The following is a 27,050-nucleotide window of genomic DNA, read 5'->3' on the forward strand; positions in this document are numbered from 1 at the left end:
TGGGTTCGACAGGAAGCGGTCGCGTTACAACATGTCAAAGCCGTACAACCGACAAAGCAAGAATGCTACAAGTCTGGACGTGGTACACTCTTTGCAGAGTCTGTCGAGCCGGAGGGCGAATCGGCCTACGGATAGGTCCGGGGTGAGTACGCGAGATGAGAGAGGCTGACGAGCGGAACGCACCGTTCTCCCGAGATCACCGTCCGCGCTATTCTCCTTCGCCAACCGCTCCTTCGCTTTCCAGCCCAGGGGACTCAAGAAATCGCTCGTGGGCGGTAGCTCGACCAGCCCGAGTGTCCTGCCCTCTGTTCTCTCCCCCACGCCGTCGTCTTCGTCCGCCCGCAGGCCCTCGCCGTCGCCATCGTCGTGCGTGTGGCTCACGCTCGTCGTGACCGTCTGCACGCTCACGCCTCCGGGCCACTCCGCTCCCCCTCGGCTGCTCCGCCTCCGGCTACCCATCCCGTACCCCTCGCCGGTGCGCGACAGCGAACGCATGAATGTCGGCGTGCGGATCGAGTCGCCCGGCTGCGGCGGCGCCATTGACTGTACGCCTGCGGACGAAGAGACGCGCACGGTCGCGCGCCAGTTGAGCGTGAAGATGACGATGATGGCGGCGAGAACGGTGTAGATGGTTGCGCTGCGAAATTTGCGAGTCAGCCTGTGCGCACCAGACGCCTGTCACTACGCTGCGTGACGTACGCAAAGTCGACTTCGATCTGCGACGATCAGGCGTCTGATCAGCTAGGTCCGTGGACAGAGGAAGTGAGATGCGAATGCACCAGGAGCGCTCGCGGCGGCTGCGACTGGACAGAGACCGCGACGGCGACAATGAGCTCGAAGATGAGCAGGATGCTGCATGTCACTGCTATGAGCGATCGTGTCGGACGAAGGACCAGCAGGCAGATTGGACATACCCAGACGTCCGCATCGCCAAACTGACAAGCTGACCGATAGCGCTGCTACTCGTGTTACGCTTGATGACCGCTCGGCCCTCAGCAAACTGTAGCTCGTAAATCAAGCAGCTCGCTACGAAGGAGCACTCGATGAACGTAGCCTGCGAGACGCGAATGTCAGGTAGTGCAAGGGCAGGCAGGAGACGAGGGGCGCACCCAGAAGGCGATTTGGACAATGACCAGCTGCCTCGACCCGTCGAGGATACTCGAGCTCCCGTCTCGACCGGCAAAGCCGACCCAGACGCAGTGAGAGACGAACGAGTAGAGCTGTGAAGATGCCGGTCAGCGTTGCAGCGTGGATGAGCGAATCTCGACGCACCCAGAGGGTCACCGAGATGATCTTCATCCACCATCGTTCGGTGACAAGCCAAAGGCGGTAAACGAAGAAACCCTCGCTCGTAGCCTGTAGGCGTGAGAGGTCAGCAGACGAAGTGGCAGGCATGCCGGACCAGCTTCACCTCAATACAAGTGGCTGTAGGGGGAGTCGAGCGTCAGCGGAGTAACGTCGAACCAGGTGAGGGGTCGAGGGACGTACTGACGGCGATACTCCAGATGGAGAGGAAACCAGGTCGGTACCCTGCTCCTCCCGTCAACGCACTCGTCACAGCAAGGTATGAGCCGGAGAACCGTATGGAGAAAAACATCATCTCGAGGAAGGCGAGCCATGCAACGAGGATCTTGAAGCGCAGGTGGTCCTTCTCGAATGATTGCCAGTAGTGGGCTTGCTCGATTGCGAAGTAGCCCTGCGAGCATCCAGGCGGGTCAGCAGGACTGCACAGCTTCGTCTTGTCCAAGTGAACGAACGAGGAGGATCGCGATGACGGCGAGCAGCACAATGTCGCTCTGCAGCGAGGGGAGACGAGTGAGGGCTGCAGCGCGATTCGCCGCCTTGTCGGCGAGATCGGCGTCCGCCATTGCGGCGCAGAGGTAGCTCCGGATGTTCCTCGTGATTTAGCACAGTCGAGAAGAGCGCATGTTGTGGCTGAGGGAAGAGGAGAGCGGGAAGCATTCGTCGCAACCAGCCAAGGCACGCGAGCTCCAACTCGTTACCCCACATCTGCTCGGACAGGAAGTCTTGAGCAGGGCGATCGCGTCTAGAACGCCCAGCCTTGTACTGAGAAGCATTTAAAGTATCGCGAAGTAAGGTTCGAGGCACGACAGCGAGAGAGCGAGGAGGAGAAGGCGAGTCGACGGTCGGTGCGAATCGTTGCGCGCGGCCTGTGAAGTGCTTGCACAAGTGCTCGCTATACTGATGCCCACTCCGCGCGGGAGAGTGAGGGTCGCGGTTTGACAAGCGTGGTTTCTTGAGAGATGTCAACGACGAGACGCTCTGCCAGCGCTCGCACCCCTCGCCTCGCCGAGAGCGGACGACCCAGCTTGCAAGGCGTTGCTTGAGAGGCAACTGTGCCGCTGCAGCCGGTCGCACGCGTCTGCGCGCCGCCGCGTCGTGCCCCTGCGCTGTAGTCGCGCAGCTCGACCAACTCGACCGCGATGGACGCCAACGCGGTCGCGGGGCCGAGCAGGCCCGAGCATAACCCGAGTTCAGCTGCTGCGACGAATGCCAATGCGGTTGCTGGCCCGAGCGCGCCGCGTGACTCCATGCTCAGGAGGATGGGCGGACCGAGCGATCTCAAGGCTGGTGTCGGCGGCTTTAGGACGCCCGAGGAGGTGCAGCAGATCGTCTACGACGCGAGCAAGGGTGCGTTTTGGTTCAGAAGACTACTTTCGGAGCGAGTCGACCATTCAAGACTCAAGGCGGGCCCGCTGACAACCATTGTCCTCCTCGTGCAGGGTCCAAGTACTTTCGTGCGTCCTCTTTTTCATTGTTTAACCCAAACTGCGAGTCGAACAGCGCGCTGACGAGTGCTTGTCGGGCTACAGAGGACCAGGAGCGTCGGGACCGACAGCTGCAGGTCAAGGTTGACCACCTCAAGGCCCGCCTCGCGCAGGAAGAGCACACGGCTCGGGGCGACGAAGAAGAGCGCGCTGACACCATCCTGCGCGAGCTCGAGGACAAGCGCGACCTGTCCCGTGTGATAGCCCTCATTGATGCCGACGCTTTCTACGCCAACTGTCACCTTCGTGAGGATCCGTCGCTCCAGGGCAAAGCTTTCGGCGTTGGCGGCGGCATGCTCACGACTGCAAGCTACGAGGCGCGCAAGTACGGCTGCCGCTCGGCCATGCCCCTATTCATTGCCAAAAAGTTGTGCCCCCACATCATCTCGCTCAAGCTCGAGCCCGAGCTCTACGTCAAGGCATCGAAGGAGATCATGACTATTCTCGCCAAGTACGGTCCCATTGCGCCCGCAAGTCTCGACGAAGCTTGTATGTCTGCGCTGTTCCGTCTCAACCTTCGCTCTCTACAGTTCCTGCCATGCGCACCCGGTCGCCGAACGTGGGACAGCACGACTCACACGTCCATTCGCTGCAGATGTTGATCTCACGCAGTACTGCCAAGATCAAGGCGTCACTCCTACCGAGGCCATCACGCGGCTCCGCAACGAGGTCAAGGAGACGACGAGCCTGACAGTCTCGGCGGGCGTCTCGCCCAACAAGGCGCTCAGCAAAATCGCGGCCGACATGAACAAGCCGGACGGGCAGTTTGTTGTCGACAATACGGCCGAAGCGTGCATGACGTTCATCAAGGGGGTCCGCCTGCGCAAATGCTACGGCATCGGGCGCGTCTGCGAGACGCTGCTGAACGGGCTCGGGCTCGAGAAAGTCGGCGACATCTATCGCGACCGCCGCAAGCTGTATCTGGTGGTGCGTTGCGCTTTGTTCTCTGCCGCTAGCGAGTGAACCGACGCGAGCTCCATCCCCCGCAGCGCCACCACCTCGGCCAGTCAGGCCAGTTTCGCTGGCTCCTCAGCCTGTACCTCGGCATGGGCTCGAACGGCGTCGTCAAGGCTAAGCGCGGCGACCGCAAGACGTACGGCGTCGAGAAGACGTTTCACCCGACCGACAACCAGGATCACCTCGAAGACATCGTGCGTCCCCCGAGATCGCTCAAGTGCACGGTTTCAGCTTCCTCCGAGCCAACCTAACTTCTCTTCATGTCCCTCCAGATCCGCCGCGTCGCTAAGTCGCTCGCGAAGGACCTCGACCGCGCCGAGTTCTCTGGGCGCACAATCACCCTGTACGTCTTCTTCGTTTTGTTTCCCAGTGAACCTCTTTCATAAGCTTGAAGTTGACTAATCGATGTGCTCGCGTACCTATAGCAAGATCAAGCACGACAATTACCAGGCCGTCACCCGCGCTCACACGCCGGGCAAGGGCATGTGGTTCCGCGAGTACAAGGACATCCTCCGGTGCGTGCTAGAGTGTTGCCGCGATCGCAGCATACGCAACAGGCGCTGACTCGGCTTACCGAACGCACAGCTTCGGCCTGGATCTCTTCCACAAGGAGCAGAAAGACCGCCGCGAAGCGCTCGAGAAGGGCCAAGACGTCAAAGGCGGCAGGAATCCGGTCATCAAGGCGCGCCTCCTCGGTCTGCGCGTAGGCAATCTCCGTGACGATCGCGAAGCAGCCAAGACGAGCAAGCTTGACGGGGTGCGCCCGGCTTGCTTCGGCTATCGTCGTACCGCTTGTCTGATTTCTGTCGCAAACAGTACTTCAAGCCGACTGCATCGTCGAAAAAGGTCGACGAGATCAGCCTCATCAGCGACTCGGACTCGGACGTCGAGCGCGAGCACGACGCCTGGGGCGACGCTTTTGACGACGCAGTCGACGACGACGTTGAGGAAGCGGGCAAGCGCGAGCTCAAGAAGCTTCTCAAGGACGCCGAGTACGATCCTTTCGCCCCCGCTGCGCCCGCAGCCGACGCCCTGGACGACGATGACGGTTTCGACGACGAGCATGGAGGCGCGAGCGCGAGCGGGAGCGGGAGGTGGCAGTGCCCGACGGAGGATGACATCATCGCCGAAGGCAAGCCAACGGGCCCTCCCGTCAGGCCCTCGCTTCTCTCCGCCAACCGCTCGTCTACGTCGTCGGCCTCCTCGAGCTCGGGAATTGCTCCGAAGCGCAAATCGCCGTCTGTCGAGCCGGGCGCCCCCTTGTCGTCGTCTTCGACGCTCGCCAAGGAGCAAGCAGACAAGAAGGTCAAGAAGCAGAAACAGCAGCGCGAGGAGGAGGTCAAGGCGCCCGTTGGCGTGAGCGAGTTCATCTGCCGTAAGCTCAATTCCTTCCCTGCCCGGCAACTGCTCTCAAACCGGATCACCCGATTGACGCTCAAGTGCTACTACAGCTGTCTGCCAGAAGAGCCTCGTCGGCAGCGAGGCGGCCATGAGCGGGCACGTCGCTGCGCACTTTGACGCCTCGTCGAGCAAGAAGACGCCGACCTCGACCGGTTTCGGCGCGGTCAAGAGAGGGAAGAAGGCGCGAGAGTGAACGCCCGTGCGGCGTTGGTTCGGCTTTGCCGTGTCTATCGTGTTGCTTGTAATCACTTCGTTCGTTTTTGTCTCTCGATAAGACGATGAGACGGTCGGTCCCCCTAGCGGTTTCCGATTCTCTGCTTCATTTTTCTCGTGCGGATAGCTCTCTGTTGGACATAAGGAAGTCGTCAATCGCCGGTCCTCCGCCGTGCGAAGCGAAACGGAATTGGACGCAGCGGTCACCGAGGCCCGAGGTCCCCGGGAACCGGCGACCCAACCTCGCTCTTCTTCCTCTGCACCTTTGCACCATCTTGCAAGCCCAGCATGTCTATCGCCGACAGTGACGTTCCTTCCTCCAAGGTGCGCACCCGCTTTCGCTCTCGAACGCTCCGCCTCCAAGTCGTTCGCTCATCGGTTGTTGCGACCTTCCCGCCTCGCTGCAGCTCTTCGACCTCATCAAGGATGGTCTGGACAACGTGCGTCGAGCTTCTTAGCTGCATCTCCTGCCTTCGCGCAGTGTCCGAGAGTGCTGCGAGCTGACGACCCGCATTCACGCCCATCCCGCCCCCACCCCTTTGACCCGCCTCGCGGCCGTCCTGCGTGCAGATGAGCGAGAAGGAGAAGAAGGAGAACATGAAGAAGGTTAATGGCATCTTTGAGATGCGCGTCAAGAGCGGCAAGAAGGAGGGTGTCTGGACCATCGACCTCAAGAAGGTGCGAAATGCTGTCGTCCGCTGCATGGAAGGCGCAATGCTGACTCACATCGGTGTGCAGGAGGGCAAGGTGTACCAGGGGCCAGCAAAGCCCAAGGCCGATGGTTCGTCCGTCCGCACGACCTGTTGCGTTCCTCGACTGACCCGCATTCCCTTTCGCTAGTCACCATTTCGCTGGCCGACGACACGTTCCAGAACCTGGCGGACAACAAGATCAATGGCCAGAAGGCATTCATGTCGGGCAAGCTCAAGGTGCGCTCCCTGTCCCGCCTCTCCGCTTGATCGCATCCCTGACGCTCTCGCACCCCACAGGTCAAGGGCAACAGTGCGCCCGCCCTGTTTCGTCCTGTAGTCTCGAACCCTCTGACGACTTTGTGCCCACAGTCATGCTCGCGACCAAGCTCGACACCGTCCTCAAGGGCGCGCAGGCCAAGCTCTAGGTGCTTTTGTCGTAGTTTCTGTGCAAGTGCCTTGTAAATCGCTGTGGCTCCTGTGTTTGCTGTGCGGCGTAAGAGAAAACCTCGATTGAGACGATGAGAGCCGCGAAGTGAGAGCGACTGATGCATTGCGAGAAGACGATGGCGCGGATAAGTAACGAGAGGAATGCGAAAGGCGAATAACGGAAGGTGGTGGAATGGGGAGCGTAGAGGGCGTGACCTAGCAGCTCCTAGGGGCAGACGGTGGCAATCTAGACAGCGCAAGGACGAAAGGGGGAGGAAGACAACGAAGGAAGCGGAAAAGAGCGGACACTGCGACAACGCGACACAATCCTGAACGTATCGTTCCTCCGCCTACTTCCGCGCCCGCAGACCCTCTCGCCGCGGCGTCGCGACCGCTGCCGCCTTGATCGCCGCAGGTCCGACGGACGATGCCCGCGACGACGCCTTGCTCGATGCCTCGTCGCCGCTCGACTCGCCCTCCTTGGGCGGTTCAGGCTCGCTCCCGAGCCCAGAGTCGATCCGGCGCATCTCGGTAGGGCGAAGGTGCGAGATCGCCTCGGCGGCAGGGGACGCCGGCGCGGGCGTGGGCGCTGCGGCAGCCTGCTTCGAGCGCTCTTCGGCCTCGGCGGCGAGGCGCACCTTCTCGCGGCCGGCGAGGACCGCGACGAGCGGGTCGTCGTCCTTTGCGGGGACGCGGAACGACTTGAAGGCCTTGTCGGCCCAGCAGAAGTATTGCCCGTACTGCGACAGATGGGAGGGTCAGTCACAAGCTCGACTAGCGGGAGAGGCGCATGTACGCACGTTGCAGGTGAAGTAAAGATGGTGCAGCGTGTGGTGTGCCGGGCCGTTGATGTAGTGCTCGAGCGGGTGGCCGCACAGCATGTCCGAGTCGTGAATCTGGGCAATGGGCACGCGTGAGCAACCGCATAAAGCGAGAGAGGGAGACGGGAAACATACGAAGATGGACCACAAGTTCACGAATGAAAACAAGCCGATGAAGAGATACTTGTGGATCGGGAAGAGGTAGCACGCGAGGTGGTACGGCACCGACTGGAGGTAGCCGTCAACCGGGTGGAAGGCATGCGAAGCGAACGGCGTAGGGACTGCAGGAGCAGTCGTCAGTCTCCATCCTTGTTGTCCTTCCAGAACAGGGAAGACGCACTGATCCACTTGTGGTGGGGCTTGTGCAAGCGCTTGTAGAGGAAGGGGAAGTGCAGCCACCGGTGGACCCAGTAGATGGCAAAGTCGGTGAACCACAGGAAGAGCGCCGCACTGAACGCCATGTACAGCCAGGGCATGGCGCCGCCCTGCTGCCCAAAGGGGCCCTCGGCAATCGTATCGTACAGCTGGCTGTGTCCGCGGACGTCACCGACGAACCACGGGAGGGTGAGGAGGTCGAGCATGGGGAACGCCTCGAGCGAGAAGGCAATCTCCTTGGCGACCTGGTTCTTGAGGAATCGCGGGTGCGACTCCATCCGTCGGTCGAAGATCAGATAGTACGACCCGGTCGCGACCGAGAAGTAGAGGATGAAAATGCCGACGTAGGTGATGCAGTACAGCGAAATTGCCTGTCGCAGGATGCTATCCCGTGGCAGAGACGACAGGCCGGGGACGGCGGCAAGGTAGGAGCTGAGAGAAGAGAGGGCGTTGGGTGCCGACGAGAAGTCGAGCGTGGTCGCATTGGAGGCGTATGGCGCTGCGTACCGTGCGAGCGGGTTGTCGAGGTACGAGTAGAGCTTGTCGCCGACGTACTCGTCGAAGTAGTGCAGAGGGATGTCCATGGCAGCGCGACGAGCTGCAGGCCGGCAGCCGAGTTGAGAAGGCGGTGCAGCGAGAGGTAACCGTCAGCTCTGTTGCCCGGAAAGACAGCGGGAAACGCGCTGCTCAGTGTGTCTGCGCCAGCCCTGCAATCCCCGCACTTCTGCTGTCTTCGCCGCGAAGTCCAGGGAAGCGAAAGGTCGGGTCGAACGACCAGCAGTGCCGCCACTCCACCGCACGATCCGGCTCGAGGCGCGTCCCAGCGTCACGAAAGCCAAGATGGCGACTGCTCACCTGGTGATTCAATCGCAAGGCGCGAGTGGCGAGGCGGACGGCGCGTGCGGCGGAAGGACGCAAGTGCAAGCTGCAGCTGGTTGCGGCGATTGCACGAGGGTTGGCCTGGTTCGGCGGTGTGGCGAGCTCGTTGCTCGAGAGTGGAGGGCTAGGAAGCACGAGATGCTCGCAGGGAGGACTGCGGCGGAGAGTTGCAGCGGTGGAACCACCCCCGTTCGCCCGTTCGAGCTTCCCCTCGGCCTCGACCTCCGACTGCCGACAAACACGTCGCCGGCCTCCCTCGCAGTCGCTAGCGCGCCAGTGCACGCCGCGTCACTGCAATCGCTGCATTCTGCAACACCAGATTGCCTCGACCCGGTCCTACCCGCAGAGCTGCGAGCGCCAATAGCCCGGTCCTTGCTCTCGCTGAACCTCTCGCGGACCCTTTTGCCCTCGCCCGACCCCGCCGGTGGGGTCTCCGACGCGATAGGGGCATCATAGGGAGCATGCCATTGCGCACAACAGACCTGTCTGGCCACGGAGGCTGCGAGGAAGCGGAACGGGAGAGCAGCGGAAAGACCCTCACGTCGACCACCTCGCACTAGCGTTCTGCTGCCCGCACAAATCTTACTACTGTGTGACCATCGCTTACGCCCTGTTTTTTGGGCTCGGGAGTCGAGAGTGGCGAAGTCGTCGTGGACTTCGCCGCGTGTGCCCATCCTTGCCCGTCTCGCGCCTCACACGCCTTCGCGTCTAGTCGCACGATGGCAGACTCGTTGCCGCCGATCGACCACCTGGTCAGGCGGAGTGCCAAGCGCGCGCACGCGCTCTTCTCGGCCGAGCAGGCGTTTGTCGTGACAGACGATGCCAACGAGCGGAGGTGAGCCGCCCTGTCGTGCACGCCCGTACGCGAGCAGGGCTGACCTGAAGCGCCCTCGCAGTACCAAGGTCCGGCTCGCGAGCAAGATCGAGTCCGAGTACCGCAACGCAAAGACGCTCCCCGCCGCTCTCCTCGCCCAGCAGAAGGGAGGAGCTGGTCCCGCCCGGCCAGCGGGGCCGCAGGGCGCAGGTGCAGCTGCAGGGCCGCAGAGGAAGCTGATCGAGGGTGCGTGCACCCCTGCGTACTCTACAAAGCGCGTGCTCGAGCTGACCACCGTGCCCTCCCTCCAGGTCCGATGGGGCAGACCGTCGAGGCACTCAGGTGCGTGCTTCTGCTGCTAATGCGCGCAGTCGGTGTGTGCTGACTTGACGATTCGCCGCGCAGCTCACAAGCCCTCACGACCACCGGTGGTCCCACGCCCATCTCGCACGCCCAGCCGACCCTCCTGTCCTCGTCTCTCATCCGGCGGCGCGAAGCACGACAGGTCAAGCCCGACTACCACGCACCGTGGAAGCTCGTGCGCGTCATCTCCGGCCACTTGGGCTGGGTGCGCGCGGCGGCGGTCGAGCCGGGCAACAAGTGGTTCGCGACGGGTGCGGGAGACCGGGTAATCAAGGTGCGCAGCTGCCCCCACGCGCTTCTTGCGGTCTGCACAGAGTGGTGCTGACAAGTGATCCGCAGATCTGGGACTTGGCGTCGGGCGAGCTGAAGCTCTCGCTCACGGGCCACATCTCGACCGTTCGCGGCCTCGCCGTTTCGCCGCGGCATCCCTACCTCTTCTCGTGCGGCGAGGACAAGGTACGTCCATTGGCAGCCGTAAAAGACAACCTCAGTCCTGACACTACACCTTGCGCAGATGGTCAAGTGCTGGGACTTGGAAACGAACAAGGTCATCCGGCATTACCACGGTCACCTGTCCGGCGTCTACTCCCTTGCGTGCGTCCAACCTGTCGCTCAGTACAATGTCGTGAATCTGACCTTGGATTCTCAACGCTCTGCGCTTCTGCAGCCTTCATCCCACCCTCGATGTTCTCGTCACCGCAGGTCGCGATGCCTCGGCACGAGTGCGTTCATTCTCCTCTTCCACGGTCCCATACCTTACCCATCGTCGAGGTCATCGCTCACTGGGATCATCGCCGCCCGCAGGTCTGGGACATGCGCACCAAGGCGCAGGTCCACGTTCTCACCGGCCACACGGCGACTATCGCCGATGTCAAGTGCCAGGAGAGCGACCCGCAGGTCATCACGGGCAGTATGGACTCGACCGTGCGGTGCGTGCACACTGGAACGTTGATCGAGGTTCATTCGCTGACCCCTTCCTCCTCATCCCGTTTTTTCGGTTTCCTGATCTCCGTTTATTTGCGGCACCTCATCCCGGCTTCTGCGATGCCTTCATCCCTTGAGGTGTGCAGCCTGTGGGACCTCGCCGCCGGAAAAACGATGACGACTTTGACGCACCACCACAAGTCGGTGCGGTCGATCGCAATCCACCCGACCGAGTACTCGTTCGCGACAGCGTCGGCCGGCGGCAACAACATCAAGAAGTGGGCGTGCCCGAACGGCACGTTTGTGCACAATTTCTCGGGGCACGATGCCGTCATCAACTCGATCTCGGTCAACCCGGATGGCGTCTTCTTCTCGGGAGGTGCGTTCACGAGCCATCCAGGCACAGACCTCGTGCCTTACGTAGCTGACATTCGCCGGACGTCGCGAATCACTCAGGGGACGATGGGACACTTACGTGGTGGGATTACAAGACGGGGCTGCCGTTCCAGTCCGGGGAAGACCTTCCACAGCCCGGTTCGCTCGATGCCGAGGCGGGTATCTTCTGTTCGACCTTCGACCAGACGGGCACGCGGTGCGTTTCGCATACAGAGACACCCTCAGCTGTCCCTTACTCACGCACTCGCCGTTCACAGGTTGATCACGGGTGGCGCGGACAAGACGATCAAGGTGCGTACAGCTCATGGTGACGCACGAACGAGACGAGCCCTTGCTGACCTGCTTGTTCCGCGCGCAGATTTACGCCGAGCAGGGCTGAAGCGGACTATAGTTGTTGTACTCGAGTGTAAGCCGGAATTCGGCATGAGCGCACCGCCTGGGTCGTTCAAAGAGAGAGGCTGCACTTTCGACTCGGCAGTGTTCTGCAGAGCAGATCAGTAGTTGTCCGCAGAAAGCGTATTGTGACCGCTTGACCCGCCTGCTTGGCGGCCGTGCGGCCGTCGCAAGTTGCTGTGCCAGACTTGCCTTGCCTGCACCTGTCCAGCTTGCCTCTCGGGCCTGGAATTTAGAGCACGCTCGTATGCAAAGAACAGTACTACACAGTGACGGGAGAGGAAGCAAAAGACGGGACAGGAGGAGGCGAGAGGACACTGGGAGGGCAACACGAACGTTGACAGACCAGGACAGACTGCAGTAGAACGTAAGTGACCGATTGTAACCATACTGAATGCAGGGAGGACAACACACAAGTAGTGACAAGCTCAGAGGCCGTAGATGAACGTGATCTTCTGGTCGCCGCGACGCTTGTCGTTCAGACGCTCGGCCTCAATCTCCTCGGCGCTCATCTTGGCGATCTGCGCGCGGCGCTTCTTGTTTGTCCACATATAGACGACGCGCATCGTAAGGAAGAGAACGATGCCGACGACTGGCGAGCTTCAAATCTGTCAGTCCCGCTCCGCCTGAGCGAGCCAAAGTGAAACCGGGGCTGACGCACCCATAAGAATCATCGTGACCTTGCACGGGTACGAGTAGGACGGTGCATACTTGGGCTTGAAGAGCTGGCCGGCGACTGCGCAGAAGCGATGGTGAGCGGAAGGGCGCATGGGATCCGGCGAAACGCCACGTACTGACGCCGGCAAGGTTCGAGTAGCCGTTGATACCGATAACGAGTGCGCGAACACCCGTCACAGGCGTGTTGCCGGCCAACCAACCCAGGATGCAGGGACCCGCGACGAAGGCGCCGCCCAAACAGACGTGCAGGAACCCGTAACGGAGCTTGTTGTTGTCCTGGATGCCCACAAGGATGGCAAGTCCGACGATCGCAAGGACCATGGCGGCGCAGGTGTGCAGGCTGCGCTCGCGGAAGCGGTCGGAGCTGTAGAGGAAGCACCACAGGAGGCATGCGCCGACGACGAAGGGAGGCACGCTATGCAGCAAACGTGTATCAGTCAGCATATGGCCGATGCAGTGAATCAGGGCTTCTATGTACCTCATCTGCAGCACGGATGCACGAATAAGCTCCAATCCTGCAATGGATAACGCGGGATGTGCTCACCAAGTTGGCATCGAGAGAAGAGTAGCCCATGCCCCTGACGACCAGCGGAGCAAAGGTTCCGAAAGCCGTCACAGGAAGGGCTGTTTGATCAAGGACGGTGAGTGAAGAGCGACGATGGGAGAAAGGGGAGGGAGGGAAGGCAAGGTTAGCGTGCCCTTTCCTCCTCTCGCGGCTGGAGATACCGCTATAACGCACTCGCCATAATGTTGCCCGTGATGATGAGCAGCTTGCGCCAGTCGAGGGCGTCGCGGACGTCCCGCCAGGTGGTCTTGCTGCCGCTGGCCTCTGCGTCGGCGGTGTGGGCGGCAATGTCCATCCTCATGCGGTGCAGCAGGTGCTCTTGCTGGCGCGCGTTCAGGACTGTCGGAGCAGACCGCATCAGCAAGGTATACGAAAAATGTGCGGGCAGACGACAAGGCCGCCGTACACCATGTCTTCTCGTTACTCCGGGGGAAGATGAAGAACGTCACGAAGGCAAAGGCGATCGTGAGGCAGCCGAGGAGGATGAAGAGGATCTGCCAAGTGTGCAGGACCGTCGACTTGCTGCAGTGGAGTGAAACGAGTGAAGTGAGCCCGGTGACCTTCTCAAGCGTAGACGGCTGACGTACATGTGGAAGACGCCGTAGGCAATGATACCACTGAAGGCGGACGCAATCGAGTAGCTGACACAAAGGTGTCAGTGCCTGAGCAGGGCGCGAAAAGGTGCCAAGGTCTCACAAACCAGCAAAGCTGCGGAAGGATTCCGTCAGCGTCAGTGAACGGCGCCGAGAGTCGGGGGACTCACATTCCGAGGCGAAAGCCAAGCGAGTAGCGGGGATAGAACGTGCTGAGCTACGGTGAGTAAAGCAGGGTAAGCAGAAGCCAGCACGGAGTGAACAAGGTCTTGGAACGGCTCGCTCGGCTGTAGACGTACGAAGTAGACCGTCGACGGGAAGAAGCTGGCCTCAAACGCGCTGTAGGACGGATTCAAGGACCCGAGGAAGATGTGACAGACTGCGAGTCAGCAGATCGCCCGCAAGCATATAGAGCAGATCGTGCGCACCCCAGAAGCAGCCGCAGGGCAAACAGTTGACCCGTGCTCTTGATGGCGGCATGGCACGCCGTGATGGTACCCCATAGAATCATGATCAGAGGAATCCACCGCTGCCGAAAGTGCGCGTCAGAGCTGCGTCCGAAGCAGGCCCGAGGGAAGTGAGGCTATGAACGCACCGAAACGCCGACCCTGCGGCCCAATGCCACCCCAAAAGGTTGCAATGTGACGAAAGTCACTTCGAGAAGTCGTCAGTGAGCGTCCAATAGTCATGCAGGGTCGAGAAGATGCACCTGAAAGCAAGGAAACGGAGTCGGAAATGTCGTCGCGCGACAGGCCGACGTCCGTGGCGAAGCTGGTGGTGGCCACGTTGCCGATAGCGCCTGGAGAGGCGTTGTGAAAAGGGCATGTACCCAAGAGCGGATCAGTAAAGGAGACGCGAACCCACGCCAGAGGCAAGGCGAACCCTTGTCGATGCCCTGCAACATCGATTTTGGTCAGTACTCGGTCGTGTACACGCAATGGGGCGTATGCTCCCGTGCACGGGCTGGCCCGCGAGCATGCAGGTGGAAGAGACCTACACAGAGAAGGAAGTTGATCGCGCAGAGCGGAAGAACGATCAAGTCAAGTTTGCGATTGATGGCCTTGTCGAGCGCGCGCTCCTCGTCGTTGGCAGCGACGTAGCCCGAAGGGCCATGCTTGAGGTCGATGGAGTCCTCGTCGATGGCGGTGAGCTGAGGGATGTGCTCGACCTTCTCTTCCTCGAACTTGTCGACGGACCCGGACGTGCGCGAATCGATGCGGCTCATGTCGGAAGCGTCGTGTGCAAGTAGGTAGAGCAGGTGGAGCACGAAGAAGAAGAAAGAAAGGACGAAGCAGCGGCAGGACTGCAGAAACGATTGAGGCGACCCGCATGCTCCCCGCTCGTGATTCCCCTCGAGCGATGCTGAGCCCCACCAAAGAAGCAAAATAACGCGTGGAGGCAGCCAATCACGAGAGCGAGCGCGGTCGTAGCAAGGCACGCAGGCCCGCCGGGTCCGGGAGCGATTGATCAGGAGCCAAGGGGAGAAGGGCCGGCCAGGCGCAACCTGAAAGCGAGAAGTCGCAAGGAAAAAGCGGCCGGGGCAGGGTTCAAGCGGATTTGGAGCCTTCGCAGGTGCGGGGACCAGCCCTGATATACAGGAACTGCAGAACACGATAGAGATGCAGGTCACCTCTCTGTCCCTTTCGTCTGGTGCTCGACCGAGAGCATGCCACACAAAGTCGACAACGCACCTCAGTGTCCATACAGCTCGCTTCGTGTCGACCGGTCGTCCAAGGTGCCTCGTTCGGAGAGGGATCTTCCGTCGGCCACGTGTCCCTACAGCTTCCTCGACACAGACGCCTCGACGACGACGACAAAGCCATGGCGACCGGACGCCGACGACTTCGCCTGCCAGACGGAGACGGACCCGGACAAGCTGCGCGAAATGTACGCTGACTTGCGCGAGAAGTGCCCCGTCGCCTTCTCAAGTGAGTACGGCGGCTTCTACGCCTTGACCCGCCACGCCGACATTGCGGCGGCTGCGCAAGACTCAGCAACGTTCATCTCAAGCGTCAAGGCTGTCGGTACGTCATTCTTCCACGGGTCAAGAGAGGACGAAGATGACTGACCGTTTCCGTCGCCAGTGCCTTCCGATCCGCGCGGTCTGCGTCGGCCACCACTCAACTACGACGCGCCGAACCACACGCCGTACCGCACCGCTCTCGACCGCACCCTCAAGCCGGCTCGCCTCGCCGCGTTGAAAGCCCGCCTCGAGGAGCACTCGCACTTCGAGCTCAAGAAGATGCTCGATGCCGGGGGCGGCGACTTTGCCGGCGAGTACGGCGCACGATTCCCTGCGTGGGCCGAGACGGCGTGGCTCAACCTCGAGGACGACGCCGCGCCCGTGCTGAGCGAGACGGCGGCGCGGTGGATCCGCGCCTGGCGCAAGCAGGAGGCTGAACAAGTGCGCATCAACTCGGAGAAGCTGTACGACATTGCGCGGCAGCTCGTCGCCGATCGCAAGGTCGAGCCGCAGGACGTCGAGATCGACCCGGCGAGCTCGCTGCTGGCGGAACGGCCCGACGGTCAGCCGCTCGAGGAGGCCAACATCGTCGGGTGCTTGCGCCAGGCCCTCGTCGTCGGCATGGTCGCGCCCCCGCTGCTCCTCGGTGCGATCGCCAAGCACCTCGCGACCGACCCGGCGCTCCAGCAGCAGTTGCGGGAGAACCCGGACGACGTTCCTGCCGCGTGCGAGGAGTTCATCCGCCTTTACTCGCCGTATCGCGGGTTCGCGCGCACCGTCAGCCAGCCTATCGTTCTGCACGGGCGCCGCATCGACCCCGGCATGCCCGTCACCATGACCTAGTGCGTCTTCATTCCTCGAGGTCATGTCCACGAGCCCGAGTTCTGGAGCCAACGCTCAGCGAGAGCATCCACCCACGCGGCGCAGCGAAAACTGACTCCGCCTTCTGTCTCGACAGCATCGCAGCGAACCGCGACCCGGAGGTATTCCCCTCGCCGGACGAGTTCATCCTGCACCGCCCCAACATCGCGCTGCACCTCGGGTTCGGCAAGGGCCGGCACCGGTGCGCCGGGTCACAGCTCGCGCGCATGATTGTGCAAGTCGCCGTGCGCGACCTGCTCGAGGCGACCGAATCGTTCGAGCTGGCGGGCGAGTGCGAGGGCGCGCTCATGCCCGAGTGCGGGATCATCTCGTGCCCGCTCGTGATGGTTCCGCGTGTGTAGGCATCCATGTACAACATCTACGAGCACGTCTGCACGTCTTGAGCGCAGCTAGAGCAGCGGAAAGCGACGAAGCGGTGCATGCGGACGAGGAAGCGAACGAGAGGATGGGGACAAGCGGGAGCAGCGAGAGGGGGCAGGACGAGCGGTGGACTTTGCTGAGCATCGTGTACGAGCGCAGCTGGAGCAGACAGGCGACGGGAGCACTTCGGAAGACGGGAGAGCCTCGGGTCGCCGCGGTTGCCTTCGTAGCGAGCGCTTTGGGCTTGCCTTGGTTTCCCTTCCCTCGCTCCACCGCGTCCCTCCTTCTCCCTTTGCCGAGCAAAAGGAGACCGAGGACTGCGCTAGAGAATCGTCTGTGCCCTTCTCGTGCCCTCTCTACATCCCTTTGCAAAGTACGTTCATCGCTCGCTCAACCCCAACCTTCCTCTCCCGCGTCGGCACGTCCTTCCTGCGCCCGCCTGAGCACTCGTGAGCTCTAACGAGAGCTGTGAAGGACCCTATGCAGTGGCATAAGCCACCCGAACGCATCCTGACTCGTCTTCGCACCCACAGGTACTCGCCTTCTCCCCACCAAGCCTATCCTCCCCCGAGTACACCCCGCCCGCCATGGTCGCCGCGCCCGAGCTTCCGCTCGCGCTGAGCATCAGCTTTGCGCCCAAGGACTCGACCATCTCGATGACGCTGTACAATCAGCCCGACGAGTCCAAGCCCGCGCTCCCGCTCGAGTTCAAGTACCGCTACGACCCCTCGACGCCGTATGCGCCCATCCACGAGGTCGTCGAGGACCGCAACGACCGCATCAAGCAGGTGAGCACCTTGACTGGCCGTCGGAAGACGCCCTTGCTGATCCTTGCGTGCCCCGGCAGCACTACTGGGACCTCTGGAACCTCGACTCGAAGGCGACCAAGGGCTTCTCGCAGCTCAAGGTCACCGACGAGTTCGAAGACGAGCTCGTCACCATCACCGAGGACGAGATCGAGGCCTTCTGCCGCGTCGTCGGCATCGAGGGCGAGGCCTACAAGAAGTCGCACAAGGGCGGCATGCAGGTCCCGCTCGACTTTGCTATCAAGCTCTGCTGGAAGGTGCGTTACGCTCCCATAGCCGCTACAACGAACAGCCTGCTGACTCGCCCATATCCGCATCAACGCAGTCCATCATGAAGCCCATCTTCCCGAGCCAGATCGATGGTGACCTCCTCAAGCTCGTCCACCTCTCGAACGGCTTCCGCCGCATCCCAGGTGCGCCGCAGCTCAAGGTCGGCGACACCGTCACAAGCACGTCGCGCATCGAGTCCATCAGCAACTCGGACACGGGCAAGACGGTCGCCGTCCGCGGTACGATCTACCTCGTCTCGTCGGCCGACGCCAAGGGCAAGGACGCTGCGTCCGAGGACCGCATCCCCATCGTCGAGGTCTCGTCGTCCTTCTTCTACCGCGGCAAGTTCGCCGACTACGCCCAGACCTTCTCGCGCGTCCCGCACCCGACCTACTCGATCCCGATCAAGACGCCCGAGGCGCTCGCCATTCTCCAGTCCAAGGAGTGGTTCCAGTGGGACGACGACTCGAAGCCCCCGCAGGTCGGCCTCAACCTCCAGTTCAAGCTCGAGTCGGACTACGTCTGGGCCGACAAGTCGTCGTACGCTTCGGCGACCGTCACAGGCGGCGCCTACATCATCACCCCGGAGCTCAAGCTCGCCGTCAAGGTCGCCACGATCGACTACTCGTCCGAGGGCGAGGGCATCCTCAAGGGCGACCCCGTCCTCGAGTACCTCAAGCGCCACGGCACTGCGCTCGAGCAGCCCATCATGCTCGAGAACGGCGGATACTCGCTCACCAAGGCGGGCCAGTGCACCTTCACGACGCCGGCGTCGAACCTCGACTACTCGCTCACGTCGGGCGACACGAACCCTATCCACACCAACCCGTACTTTGCCTCGCTCGCGTCGCTTCCGGGCACCATCACGCACGGCATGCACTCGTCGGCGCGCACGCGCAAGTACGTCGAGCAGGTCGTCGCCGACAACGTCGGTGCGCGCGTGCGCAAGTACGACGTCGGATTTACGGCCATGTGCCTCCCGTCGCGCAAGATGGAGGTGCGCCTCAAGCACATCGGCATGACGACCGGCGGCGACCGCCTCATCAAGGTCGAGACTGTCGACATCGAGGCCGGCAACGTCGTCCTCAGCGGCACGGCCGAGGTCGCGCAGGCGCCGACCGCCTACGTCTTCACCGGCCAGGGCTCGCAGGAGCCCGGCATGGGCATGGAGCTCTACAACAACTCGCCCGTCGCGCGCGCCGTCTGGGACGAGGCCGACCGCCACCTCGGCGAGGTGTACGGCTTCTCGATCCTCGAGATTGTCCGCACCAACCCGAAGGAGAAGACCGTGCACTTCGGTGGCCTCAAGGGTCAGGCGACGCGCCAGAAGTACATGGACATGACGTACACGACGACCGACACGGACGGCAACGTCAAGACGCTCCCGCTCTTTGGCGACATCGACCTCCGCACGTCGCGCTACACCTTCTCGTCGCCGACCGGTCTCCTCTACGCGACCCAGTTCGCCCAGATCGCGCTTGTCGTCACCGAGAAGGCCGCTTTCGAGGACATGCGCGCCAAGGGCCTCGTCCAGCACGAGTGCGCGTTCGCCGGCCACTCGCTCGGCGAGTACTCGGCTCTCGCGTCGATCGCCGACATCCTCCCGATCTCGGCTCTCGTCGACGTCGTCTTCTACCGTGGTATCACGATGCAGCGCGCCGTCGAGCGCGACCACCTCAACCGCTCGAGCTACGGTATGGTCGCCGTCAACCCGAGCCGCATCGGCAAGACGTTTGGCGACGCCGCCCTCCGCGAGGTCGTCGACACGATCGCGCGTCGCGGCAACATCCTCATCGAGGTCGTCAACTACAACGTCGAGGGCCAGCAATACGTCGTCGCCGGCCACCTCGTCGCGCTCCAGTCGCTCACCAACGTCCTCAACTTCCTCAAGATCCAGAAGATCGACCTCGTCAAGCTCACCGAGACGATGTCGATTGAGCAGGTCAAGGAGCACCTGTGCGAGATCGTCGACGAGTGCGTCGAGAAGGCGCGCGACCTCCAGCAGAAGACGGGCTTCATCACGCTCGAGCGCGGCTTTGCGACGATCCCGCTCCCCGGCATCGACGTGCCCTTCCACTCGCGCTACCTCTGGGCGGGCGTCATGCCCTTCCGCACGTACCTCTCGAAGAAGGTCAACCCGGCGCACTTCAACGCCGACCTCCTCGTCGGCCGCTACATCCCCAACTTGACGGCCGTCCCGTACGAGGTGTCCAAGGAGTACGCCGAGCGCATCCACACGCAGACGAGCTCGCCCCGCCTCAACAAGATCCTCAAGTCGTGGGACGAGGAGAACTGGGGCGCGCACGAGAACCGCAACAAGCTCGGCTACGCCATGTGCGCTCAATGTCCGCTTCCACGTGTCCATGCGCATCGGTACTGACTGATTGCTGGACTTCGCAGCCTCATCGAGCTCCTCTCGTACCAGTTCGCTTCGCCCGTCCGCTGGATCGAGACGCAGGACATCCTCTTCAAGGACTTCAAGTTCGAGCGGCTCGTCGAGCTCGGCCCGTCGCCGACCCTGACGGGCATGGCTACGCGCACGCAGAAGTGCGTGTCTTCCGCGCGCTCATCCGTCTCAGACAGCGTCTGACCTTTCCCAACCCTTTCAGGCTCAAGTACGACGCGCACGACTCGGCCACGGGCATCAAGCGCGTCATCTACTGCATTGCCAAGCACCAGAAGGAGATTTACTACCTCCACGACGACGTCGCTGGCGACGATGCTCCCGCGCCCGCTGCCGCCGCTCCGGCCGCGCCCGCGCCCAAGGCCGCTCCCGCCCCCGTCGCGGCTGCTCCGCCTCCTCCTGCCCCCGTCGCCGCTGGTCCCGCTGCGTCCGTCGCCGACGAGCCCCTCAAGGCCGTCGACACCCTTCGCATCATCATCGCGCAGAAGCTCAAGAAGCCCGTCGCCGAGGTGCCGCTCAACAAGTCGATCAAGGACCTCGTCGGCGGCAAGTCGACGCTCCAGAACGAGATCCTCGGCGACCTCCAGGGCGAATTCTCGTCGGCGCCCGAGAAGGGCGAGGAGATGCCCCTCGCCGAGCTCGGCGCTGCTCTCCAGCAGGGCTACTCGGGCAAGCTCGGCAAGTACACGACCGGTCTCGTCTCGCGCATGATCGGCGCCAAGATGCCCGGCGGTTTCGGCCTGTCGGCGGTCCAGGGCCACCTCTCGAAGACGTACGGTCTCGGTGCTGGCCGCATCGACGGCGTTCTCCTCTTCTCCGTCACGCAGGAGCCGCCCAAGCGTCTCGGTAACGAGGCCGAGGCGAAGGGCTGGGTCGACCAGGTCGCCCAGGGCTACGCTTCGATGGCCGGCATTAGCCTCGCTGCTGGCGGTGGCGCTCCCGCTGCCGCGCCCGCGATGGCCTTCGCCGCGCCCGCTGCCGCTGGCGGCGGCGCTCCGGCTGCCGTTCCCGACGAGCCGCTCAAGGCCGTCGACACGCTCCGCGCCATCATCGCGCAGAAGCTCAAGAAGCAGATCGCTGACGTCCCGCTCGGCAAGTCGATCAAGGACCTCGTTGGCGGCAAGTCGACGCTCCAGAACGAGATCCTCGGCGACCTCCAGGGCGAGTTCGCTTCCGCCCCGGAGAAGGGCGAGGAGATGCCTCTTTCCGACTTGGGCGCGGCTCTTCAGCAGGGCTACTCGGGCACGCTCGGCAAGTACACGTCGGGTCTCGTCGCTCGCATGATCGGCAGCAAGATGCCCGGCGGCTTCTCGATCTCGTCGGCCAAGGACCACCTCTCGAAGGCGCACGGCCTCGGCCCCGGCCGTACCGACGGCGCGCTCCTCGTCGCGCTCACCAAGGAGCCCGAGAAGCGTCTCGGCAGCGAGGCCGAGGCCAAGACGTGGCTCGACGGCGTCGCGTCGGCGTACGCGTCGCAGGCTGGCATCTCGCTCGGCGCTGCCGGCGGCGGCGGCGGCGGCGGCATGGTCGGCGGTGCCGGCTTCATGGTCAACACCGAGGAGCTCGACAAGATGAAGTCGAAGCAGGACACGTTCGTCGCGCAGCAGGTCGAGGTCTTCCTCCGCTACCTCGGCAAGGACTCGCGCGAGGGCCACCGCCTCGCCGACCTCCAGAAGGCCGAGGTCGCCGCGCTCCAGGACAAGCTCGACTCGATCGCGCGCGAGCATGGCGACGCCTACGTGCAGGGCATCCAGCCCGTCTTCAACCCGCTCAAGGCTCGCCACTTCAACTCGTCGTGGAACTGGGTTCGCCAGGACGCCCTCACCATGTGGATGGACATCCTCTTCGGCCGCCTTACGACCGTCGACCGCGACATCACCGCTCGCTGCCTCGTCATCATGAACCGCGCCGACCCTGCTCTCGTGCGTGTTCTCTCGCCGTCGCTCAGAAGGACGGTCCACTGACCCTACCTGTTTCGCTCGCAGATCGACTACATGCAGTACACGATCGACAACGCCCCGGTCGAGAAGGGCGAGAAGTACGTCCTCGCCAAGCAGTTCGGCCAGACGCTCCTCGACAACTGCAAGGAGATGCTCGGCCAGGCTCCGCTTTACAAGGATGGTGCGTTCTCGCCCGCGCTTGCACGTTGGTCTCCTCATGATGCTCACATTGCTTTCTTCGCGCAGTCACCTTCCCGACCGCGCCCAAGACGTCCGTCTCGGCCAAGGGCGACATCCTTGTCGAGGAGGTCAACCGCCCGGGCGTCTCGCGTCTCGAGAAGTACGTCGCGGAGATGGCTGCCGGCTCCAAGGTCACTGTTCAGAGCGTCAACGTACGTCTTGGTCCTCCTTCACCTCATCCTCTGCGCGCTGCTGACTCCGAAGCACGCGCTCGCAGCTCGACAAGGTCCAGGAGCAGGTCGAGAAGCTCTACAAGCTTGTCAAGTCGCAGCCGCAGATCTCGAAGCAGCACATGCAGTCGATCAAGTCGCTCTACGCCGAGGTCGTCCGCGGTCTCGGCAAGGACGCGCCGGCGCAGCCGCACACGCACAAGATTGGCGGTCGCACCCGCCGTCCGTCGAGCCAGTTCCTCCGCCCGGCTGCCGTCCCCGACGCGACCTTCCTCCCCGAGGACAAGGTCCCGCTCCTCCACCTCAAGCGCAAGATCGGCCACGAGTGGTCGTACTCGAGCAAGCTCACGTGCGTTTTCGCAGTGATTCGTGCTCGTCGGATGTCAACTGACGCCTGCCACACGCAGCTCGCTCTACCTCGACATTCTCAAGGAGATCGCGACGTCGGGTGTCACGTTCGAGCACAAGAACGCCCTCATGACCGGTGTCGGCAAGGGCTCCATCGGTATCGAGATCGTCAAGGGTCTCCTTGCCGGTGGTGCGCGCGTTGTCATCACGACCTCGCGCTACTCGCGCTCGACGTGCGTCCTGTTCAACTGCGCGCTTTAAGTCCCCACGTACTGACACCTCTAAACTCGCAGCGTCGAGTACTACCAGGCCATCTACCAGGAGTGCGGCTCGAAGGGCTCGTCGCTCACCGTCGTGCCGTTCAACCAGGGCTCGAAGCAGGACGTCGAGGCCCTCGTCGACTACATCTACTCGAAGGACAAGGGTCTCGGCATGGACCTCGATTACATCCTGCCGTTCGCCGCCCTTCCCGAGAACGGCCGCGAGATCGACGGTCTCGACGACCGCTCCGAGCTGGCCCACCGTATCATGCTCACCAACCTTCTCCGCCTCCTCGGCGCCGTCAAGAGCAAGAAGGCCGCGCTCAAGCTCACGACGCGCCCTACCGAGGTCGTCCTACCGCTCTCGCCCAACCACGGCCTCTTCGGCAACGACGGTCTCTACTCCGAGTCGAAGATCTCGCTCGAGACGCTGTTCAACCGCTGGAGCTCGGAGAGTTGGGGCGAGTACCTCTGTATCGCCGGCGCCGTCATTGGTGCGTCGTCTCCCGTCTTCCTCTCGCCGTCAAACATTGACAAACCGCCTCTCTCGCAGGCTGGACGCGTGGTACTGGCCTCATGAACGCGACCAACTCGGTCGCGGAGGGCATCGAGTCGCACGGTTGCCGCACCTTCTCGGCGAAGGAGATGGCCTTCAACATCCTCGGTCTTATGCACCCGCTCGTCTTCGACGTTGCGCAGATCGAGCCTGTCTGGGCCGACGTGAGGCTGCTCGCCGTTTGCAGCCTGCTTGAACCCGCTGACGCTCGTCAACTCGCAGCTCAACGGCGGCATGGACAAGCTCCCGGACCTCGCCAACCTCACGACCGACATTCGCACCAAGCTCAACCTCACCGCGTCGACGCGCCGCGCCATCGCCAAGGACAACTCGCTCGACTACAAGGTCTCGCACGGCCCGGCCGCCGAGCAGATCCACCAGCAGATCAACGTCGCGCCGCGCGCCAACTTCTCGCTCCCGTTCCCGGAGCTCAAGCCGATCGACGCGGCGGCGGAGCTCGCCAAGCTTCGTGGCCTCATCGACCTCGAGAAGGTCGTCGTCATGACCGGCTACGCCGAGGTCGGACCGTTTGGCTCGTCGCGCACGCGCTGGGAGATGGAGGCGAACGGCACCTTCTCGATCCAGGGCACGCTCGAGCTCGCCTACGTTATGGGTCTCATCAAGCACTTCGACGGCCGCCTCAAGAACGGCACGCTCTACGTCGGCTGGGTCGACGCCAAGACGAGCGAGCCGCTCGACGACCAGGACGTCAAGGCTGCATACGAGAAGCACATCCTCGCGCACACTGGTATCCGCCTCATCGGTGCGTGCCTCCTCATCACTACTGCACTTCCGAGCAATCTGACACTGCCTCCTCCCGCAGAGCCTGAGCTTTTCGGCGGCTACGACCCGAAGCGCAAGGGCTTCACGCAGGAGGTCGAGATCCAGCACGACCTCGAGGCGATCGAGGCGTCCGAGGAGGATGCCGCCCGCTTCAAGCGCGAGCACGGCGATAAGGTCGATGTCTACGAGGAGGACAGCCGCTTCTTCGTCAAGTTTAAGGCCGGCGCCAAGCTCAACATCCCCAAGGCCGTCGTCTTCGACCGTGTCGTTGCTGGCCAGAGTGCGTTGCCGTCGCTTCGTGGCTCTCGCAATCCGCAACTAACTCGCTTGCACTGCCTGCAGTCCCGACTGGCTGGTCGCACAAGGCGTTCGGCATCCCCGACGACATCGCGTCGCAGGTCGACCGCACCGCTCTCTGGGCGCTCGTCTCGGTCGCCGAGGCTCTCGTCATGGCCGGTATCACCGACCCATACGAGCTCTACAAGTACGTGCACCCGAGCGAGGTCGGCTCGTCGCTCGGCTCGGGCATGGGTGGCATCACGTCCATCTCGAAGATGTTCCGCGACCGCCGCGAGGAGAAGGACGTCCAGAAGGACATTCTCCAGGAGACCTTCATCAACACGGTCGCCGGTTGGGTCAACCTCCTCCTCCTCTCGTCTTCCGGGCCGATCAAGATCCCTGTCGGCGCGTGCGCGACTGCGCTCCAGTCGGTCGAGATCGCCTGCGACACGATCCTCACGGGCAAGGCCAAGGTCATGATCGCCGGTGGTTACGACGACTTCTCCGAGGAGGGCTCGTACGAGTTTGCCAACATGAAGGCGACCTCGAACAGCGAGACCGAGTTTGCGGCCGGTCGCGAGCCGAACGAGATGTCGCGTCCGACGACCAGCACCCGCGCCGGCTTCATGGAGTCGATGGGCTGCGGTGCTCAGGTCCTCATGTCGGCCAAGACCGCCATCGAGATGGGCGCTACCATCTACGGCATCGTCGCTTACACGGCCACTGCGACCGACAAGGCCGGCCGCTCCATCCCCGCGCCTGGCCGCGGTGTCATGGGCACTGCGCGCGAGGTCGCCAGCAAGTACCCGTCGCCGATCCTCGACGTCGCGTACCGCCGCCGCCAGCTCGAGTTCCGCCGCCGCCAGATCTCGCAGTGGCTCGAGAACGAGACCGAGCTCCTCAAGATGGAGATCGAGTCGCGTGGCACCGCCGAGAAGCTCCCCGAGGACTTTATCGCCGAGCGCTTTGCTGCTATCGAGCGCGAGGCCAAGCGCCAGGAGTCCGAGGCCCTCAACACGTACGGTATGCTCGCCGGCTCGGACCCGTCCATCGCTCCCCTCCGCCGCGCGCTCGCCGTCTGGGGTCTCACGATCGACGACGTTGGTGTCGCTTCGGTGCGTCTCGCGCCCTGTCGTAACTCCAGGTGCTTCCTCAGCTGACCACCCCTATCGCAGTTCCACGGCACTTCGACTGTCGCCAACGACAAGAACGAGTCGCAGGCGTACAACGAGCAGTTCAAGCACCTCGGCCGCGCCAAGGGCAACGCCATCCCCGTCATCACGCAGAAGTGGCTCACGGGCCACCCGAAGGGTGGTGCCGCCGCCTGGATGCTCAACGGCATCACGCAGTCGATCCTCAGCGGCATCGTGCCCGGCAACCGCAACGCCGACAACATCGGCGAAGAGCTCCGCGCCTTCGAGTACCTCCTCTACCCGTCCAAGACGATCCAGACGGACGGCATCAAGGCGGGTCTCATGACTTCGTTCGGTTTCGGCCAGGTCGGCGGCCAGGCGCTCGTCATCCACCCGAGCTACCTCATCGGCGCGCTCGAGCCGCAGCAGTTCGAGGCGTACAAGGCGCTCAACGACCACCGTCGCAGGCTCTCGTACCGCCGCTTCAACGACGTGCGTCCTTCTCGCTGATTCGTCTTTGCACCGCGCTTGACGACTGACCCTTCATTCTCGCAGTTCGTCACGGCCGGTCGCCTCGTCCTCATCAAGGACGGCGCGCACTTCACGCCGGAGCTCGAGATCCCCGTCCTCCTCAACCCGCACGCGCGCACCGAGGGCGATGGCAAGGGCTCGTTCGCCATGCCCAAGAAGCTGCCGACGACCGCCTTCCCGGCAGTCAAGGCCAACAACGCCCAGGTTGCGGGCAAGCTCGTTGCCGCGGCCACCGCGGGTGTTGCCGGCGCCGGCACGGACGTTGTGCGTCTCTTTTCGCTACTCTCACCGATGTGCAATACTGACGGGAGTATCGTGCCGCCCGCAGGAGCTCATCTCGGCGCTCCCGATGAGCGACTCGTTCCTCGAGCGTAACTTTACCGAGGGCGAGCGCAAGTACTGCGACGCCGCCGCCGACCGCCGCGCGTCGTACGCCGCGCGCTGGGCCGCCAAGGAGGCCGTCTTCAAGGCGATGAAGACCGAGTCCAAGGGCGCCGGCGCGTCGCTCAAGGACATCGAGGTCGTCTCGACCGCGACTGGCCCCGAGGTGCAGCTCCACGGCGAGGCCAAGGCTGTCGCGCAGGCGCAGGGCATCACGTCGTTCCAGGTGTCGCTCTCGCACTCGGACGACGTCGCTGCGGCGTTCGTCCTCGCTCAGAAGTAGACGGTCCCCACCTCCCCCTCTTTTCCCTTCTTTTAGGCTTCTTTCGTCCGTCCCTAGATTCAGTTGGAATGGGTCTCTCAGATTTTCTCTCTGCTGCGGCCAGCGGGCTGAAAGCGAAGTCGCGACTCCGGGAGAGCACCAGCCAGGCGCAAGCAGACACCACTCTGCCCGGCGTCCCCGTT

The 27,050-nt window shown here is 62.9% G+C and overlaps 8 protein-coding genes across 8 annotated transcripts; 5 read left to right on the forward strand and 3 right to left on the reverse strand.

The window, feature by feature from the left end:
* Positions 1-65: 65 nt before the first annotated feature.
* JCM10292_003725 (uncharacterized protein) lies at positions 66-1,868 on the reverse strand (the record flags this gene model as incomplete). The annotated part of the gene is made up of 10 exons (XM_076649010.1): positions 66-125; positions 184-637; positions 700-716; positions 780-852; positions 915-1,054; positions 1,110-1,220; positions 1,273-1,356; positions 1,412-1,425; positions 1,489-1,696; positions 1,758-1,868. The coding sequence occupies 10 exons, from the start codon at positions 1,866-1,868 to the stop codon at positions 66-68; spliced, it is 1,272 nt and encodes a 423-aa protein (XP_076505464.1).
* Positions 1,869-2,444: 576 nt separating this feature from the next.
* On the forward strand, positions 2,445-5,340 carry JCM10292_003726 (Y-family DNA polymerase; the record flags this gene model as incomplete). The annotated part of the gene is made up of 10 exons (XM_076649011.1): positions 2,445-2,652; positions 2,745-2,759; positions 2,835-3,278; positions 3,385-3,716; positions 3,779-3,940; positions 4,019-4,089; positions 4,172-4,261; positions 4,332-4,503; positions 4,563-5,121; positions 5,198-5,340. The coding sequence occupies 10 exons, from the start codon at positions 2,445-2,447 to the stop codon at positions 5,338-5,340; spliced, it is 2,196 nt and encodes a 731-aa protein (XP_076505465.1).
* Positions 5,341-5,648: 308 nt separating this feature from the next.
* Positions 5,649-6,477, forward strand: JCM10292_003727 (SCP2 sterol-binding domain-containing protein; the record flags this gene model as incomplete). Its single annotated transcript, XM_076649012.1, has 7 exons — positions 5,649-5,684; positions 5,768-5,800; positions 5,931-6,038; positions 6,099-6,141; positions 6,201-6,289; positions 6,350-6,362; positions 6,422-6,477. 7 exons carry the CDS (start codon positions 5,649-5,651, stop codon positions 6,475-6,477), a joined length of 378 nt encoding a protein of 125 aa, XP_076505466.1.
* A 351-nt stretch (positions 6,478-6,828) lies between these two features.
* ERG3 (C-5 sterol desaturase) lies at positions 6,829-8,258 on the reverse strand (the record flags this gene model as incomplete). Its single annotated transcript, XM_076649013.1, has 4 exons — positions 6,829-7,218; positions 7,279-7,374; positions 7,435-7,580; positions 7,640-8,258. 4 exons carry the CDS (start codon positions 8,256-8,258, stop codon positions 6,829-6,831), a joined length of 1,251 nt encoding a protein of 416 aa, XP_076505467.1.
* Positions 8,259-9,272: 1,014 nt separating this feature from the next.
* Positions 9,273-11,429, forward strand: JCM10292_003729 (WD40 repeat domain-containing protein; the record flags this gene model as incomplete). Its single annotated transcript, XM_076649014.1, has 12 exons — positions 9,273-9,388; positions 9,450-9,613; positions 9,679-9,709; positions 9,773-10,004; positions 10,070-10,186; positions 10,245-10,324; positions 10,398-10,452; positions 10,535-10,659; positions 10,801-11,033; positions 11,111-11,246; positions 11,308-11,341; positions 11,409-11,429. The coding sequence occupies 12 exons, from the start codon at positions 9,273-9,275 to the stop codon at positions 11,427-11,429; spliced, it is 1,344 nt and encodes a 447-aa protein (XP_076505468.1).
* Positions 11,430-11,871: 442 nt separating this feature from the next.
* JCM10292_003730 (uncharacterized protein) lies at positions 11,872-14,504 on the reverse strand (the record flags this gene model as incomplete). The annotated part of the gene is made up of 16 exons (XM_076649015.1): positions 11,872-12,035; positions 12,105-12,179; positions 12,238-12,536; positions 12,600-12,604; positions 12,666-12,745; positions 12,861-13,025; positions 13,093-13,208; positions 13,274-13,327; positions 13,383-13,394; positions 13,450-13,496; positions 13,579-13,618; positions 13,708-13,808; positions 13,875-13,933; positions 13,989-14,078; positions 14,144-14,174; positions 14,277-14,504. 16 exons carry the CDS (start codon positions 14,502-14,504, stop codon positions 11,872-11,874), a joined length of 1,566 nt encoding a protein of 521 aa, XP_076505469.1.
* A 441-nt stretch (positions 14,505-14,945) lies between these two features.
* On the forward strand, positions 14,946-16,465 carry JCM10292_003731 (uncharacterized protein; the record flags this gene model as incomplete). Its single annotated transcript, XM_076649016.1, has 3 exons — positions 14,946-15,303; positions 15,364-16,084; positions 16,201-16,465. 3 exons carry the CDS (start codon positions 14,946-14,948, stop codon positions 16,463-16,465), a joined length of 1,344 nt encoding a protein of 447 aa, XP_076505470.1.
* A 606-nt stretch (positions 16,466-17,071) lies between these two features.
* FAS2 (trifunctional fatty acid synthase subunit FAS2) lies at positions 17,072-26,868 on the forward strand (the record flags this gene model as incomplete). Its single annotated transcript, XM_076649017.1, has 17 exons — positions 17,072-17,272; positions 17,332-17,547; positions 17,616-19,894; positions 19,961-20,107; positions 20,170-21,886; positions 21,950-22,085; positions 22,151-22,296; positions 22,362-22,663; positions 22,722-22,895; positions 22,956-23,416; positions 23,476-23,642; positions 23,701-24,241; positions 24,302-24,541; positions 24,604-25,655; positions 25,716-26,165; positions 26,229-26,468; positions 26,533-26,868. 17 exons carry the CDS (start codon positions 17,072-17,074, stop codon positions 26,866-26,868), a joined length of 8,805 nt encoding a protein of 2,934 aa, XP_076505471.1.
* Positions 26,869-27,050: the final 182 nt, after the last annotated feature.

This window comes from Rhodotorula paludigena, assembly GCF_050403205.1.
Source record: "Rhodotorula paludigena JCM10292 DNA, Rt_paludigena_JCM10292v1_ctg20, whole genome shotgun sequence".
In the NCBI taxonomy this organism is placed as follows: domain Eukaryota; kingdom Fungi; phylum Basidiomycota; class Microbotryomycetes; order Sporidiobolales; family Sporidiobolaceae; genus Rhodotorula; species Rhodotorula paludigena.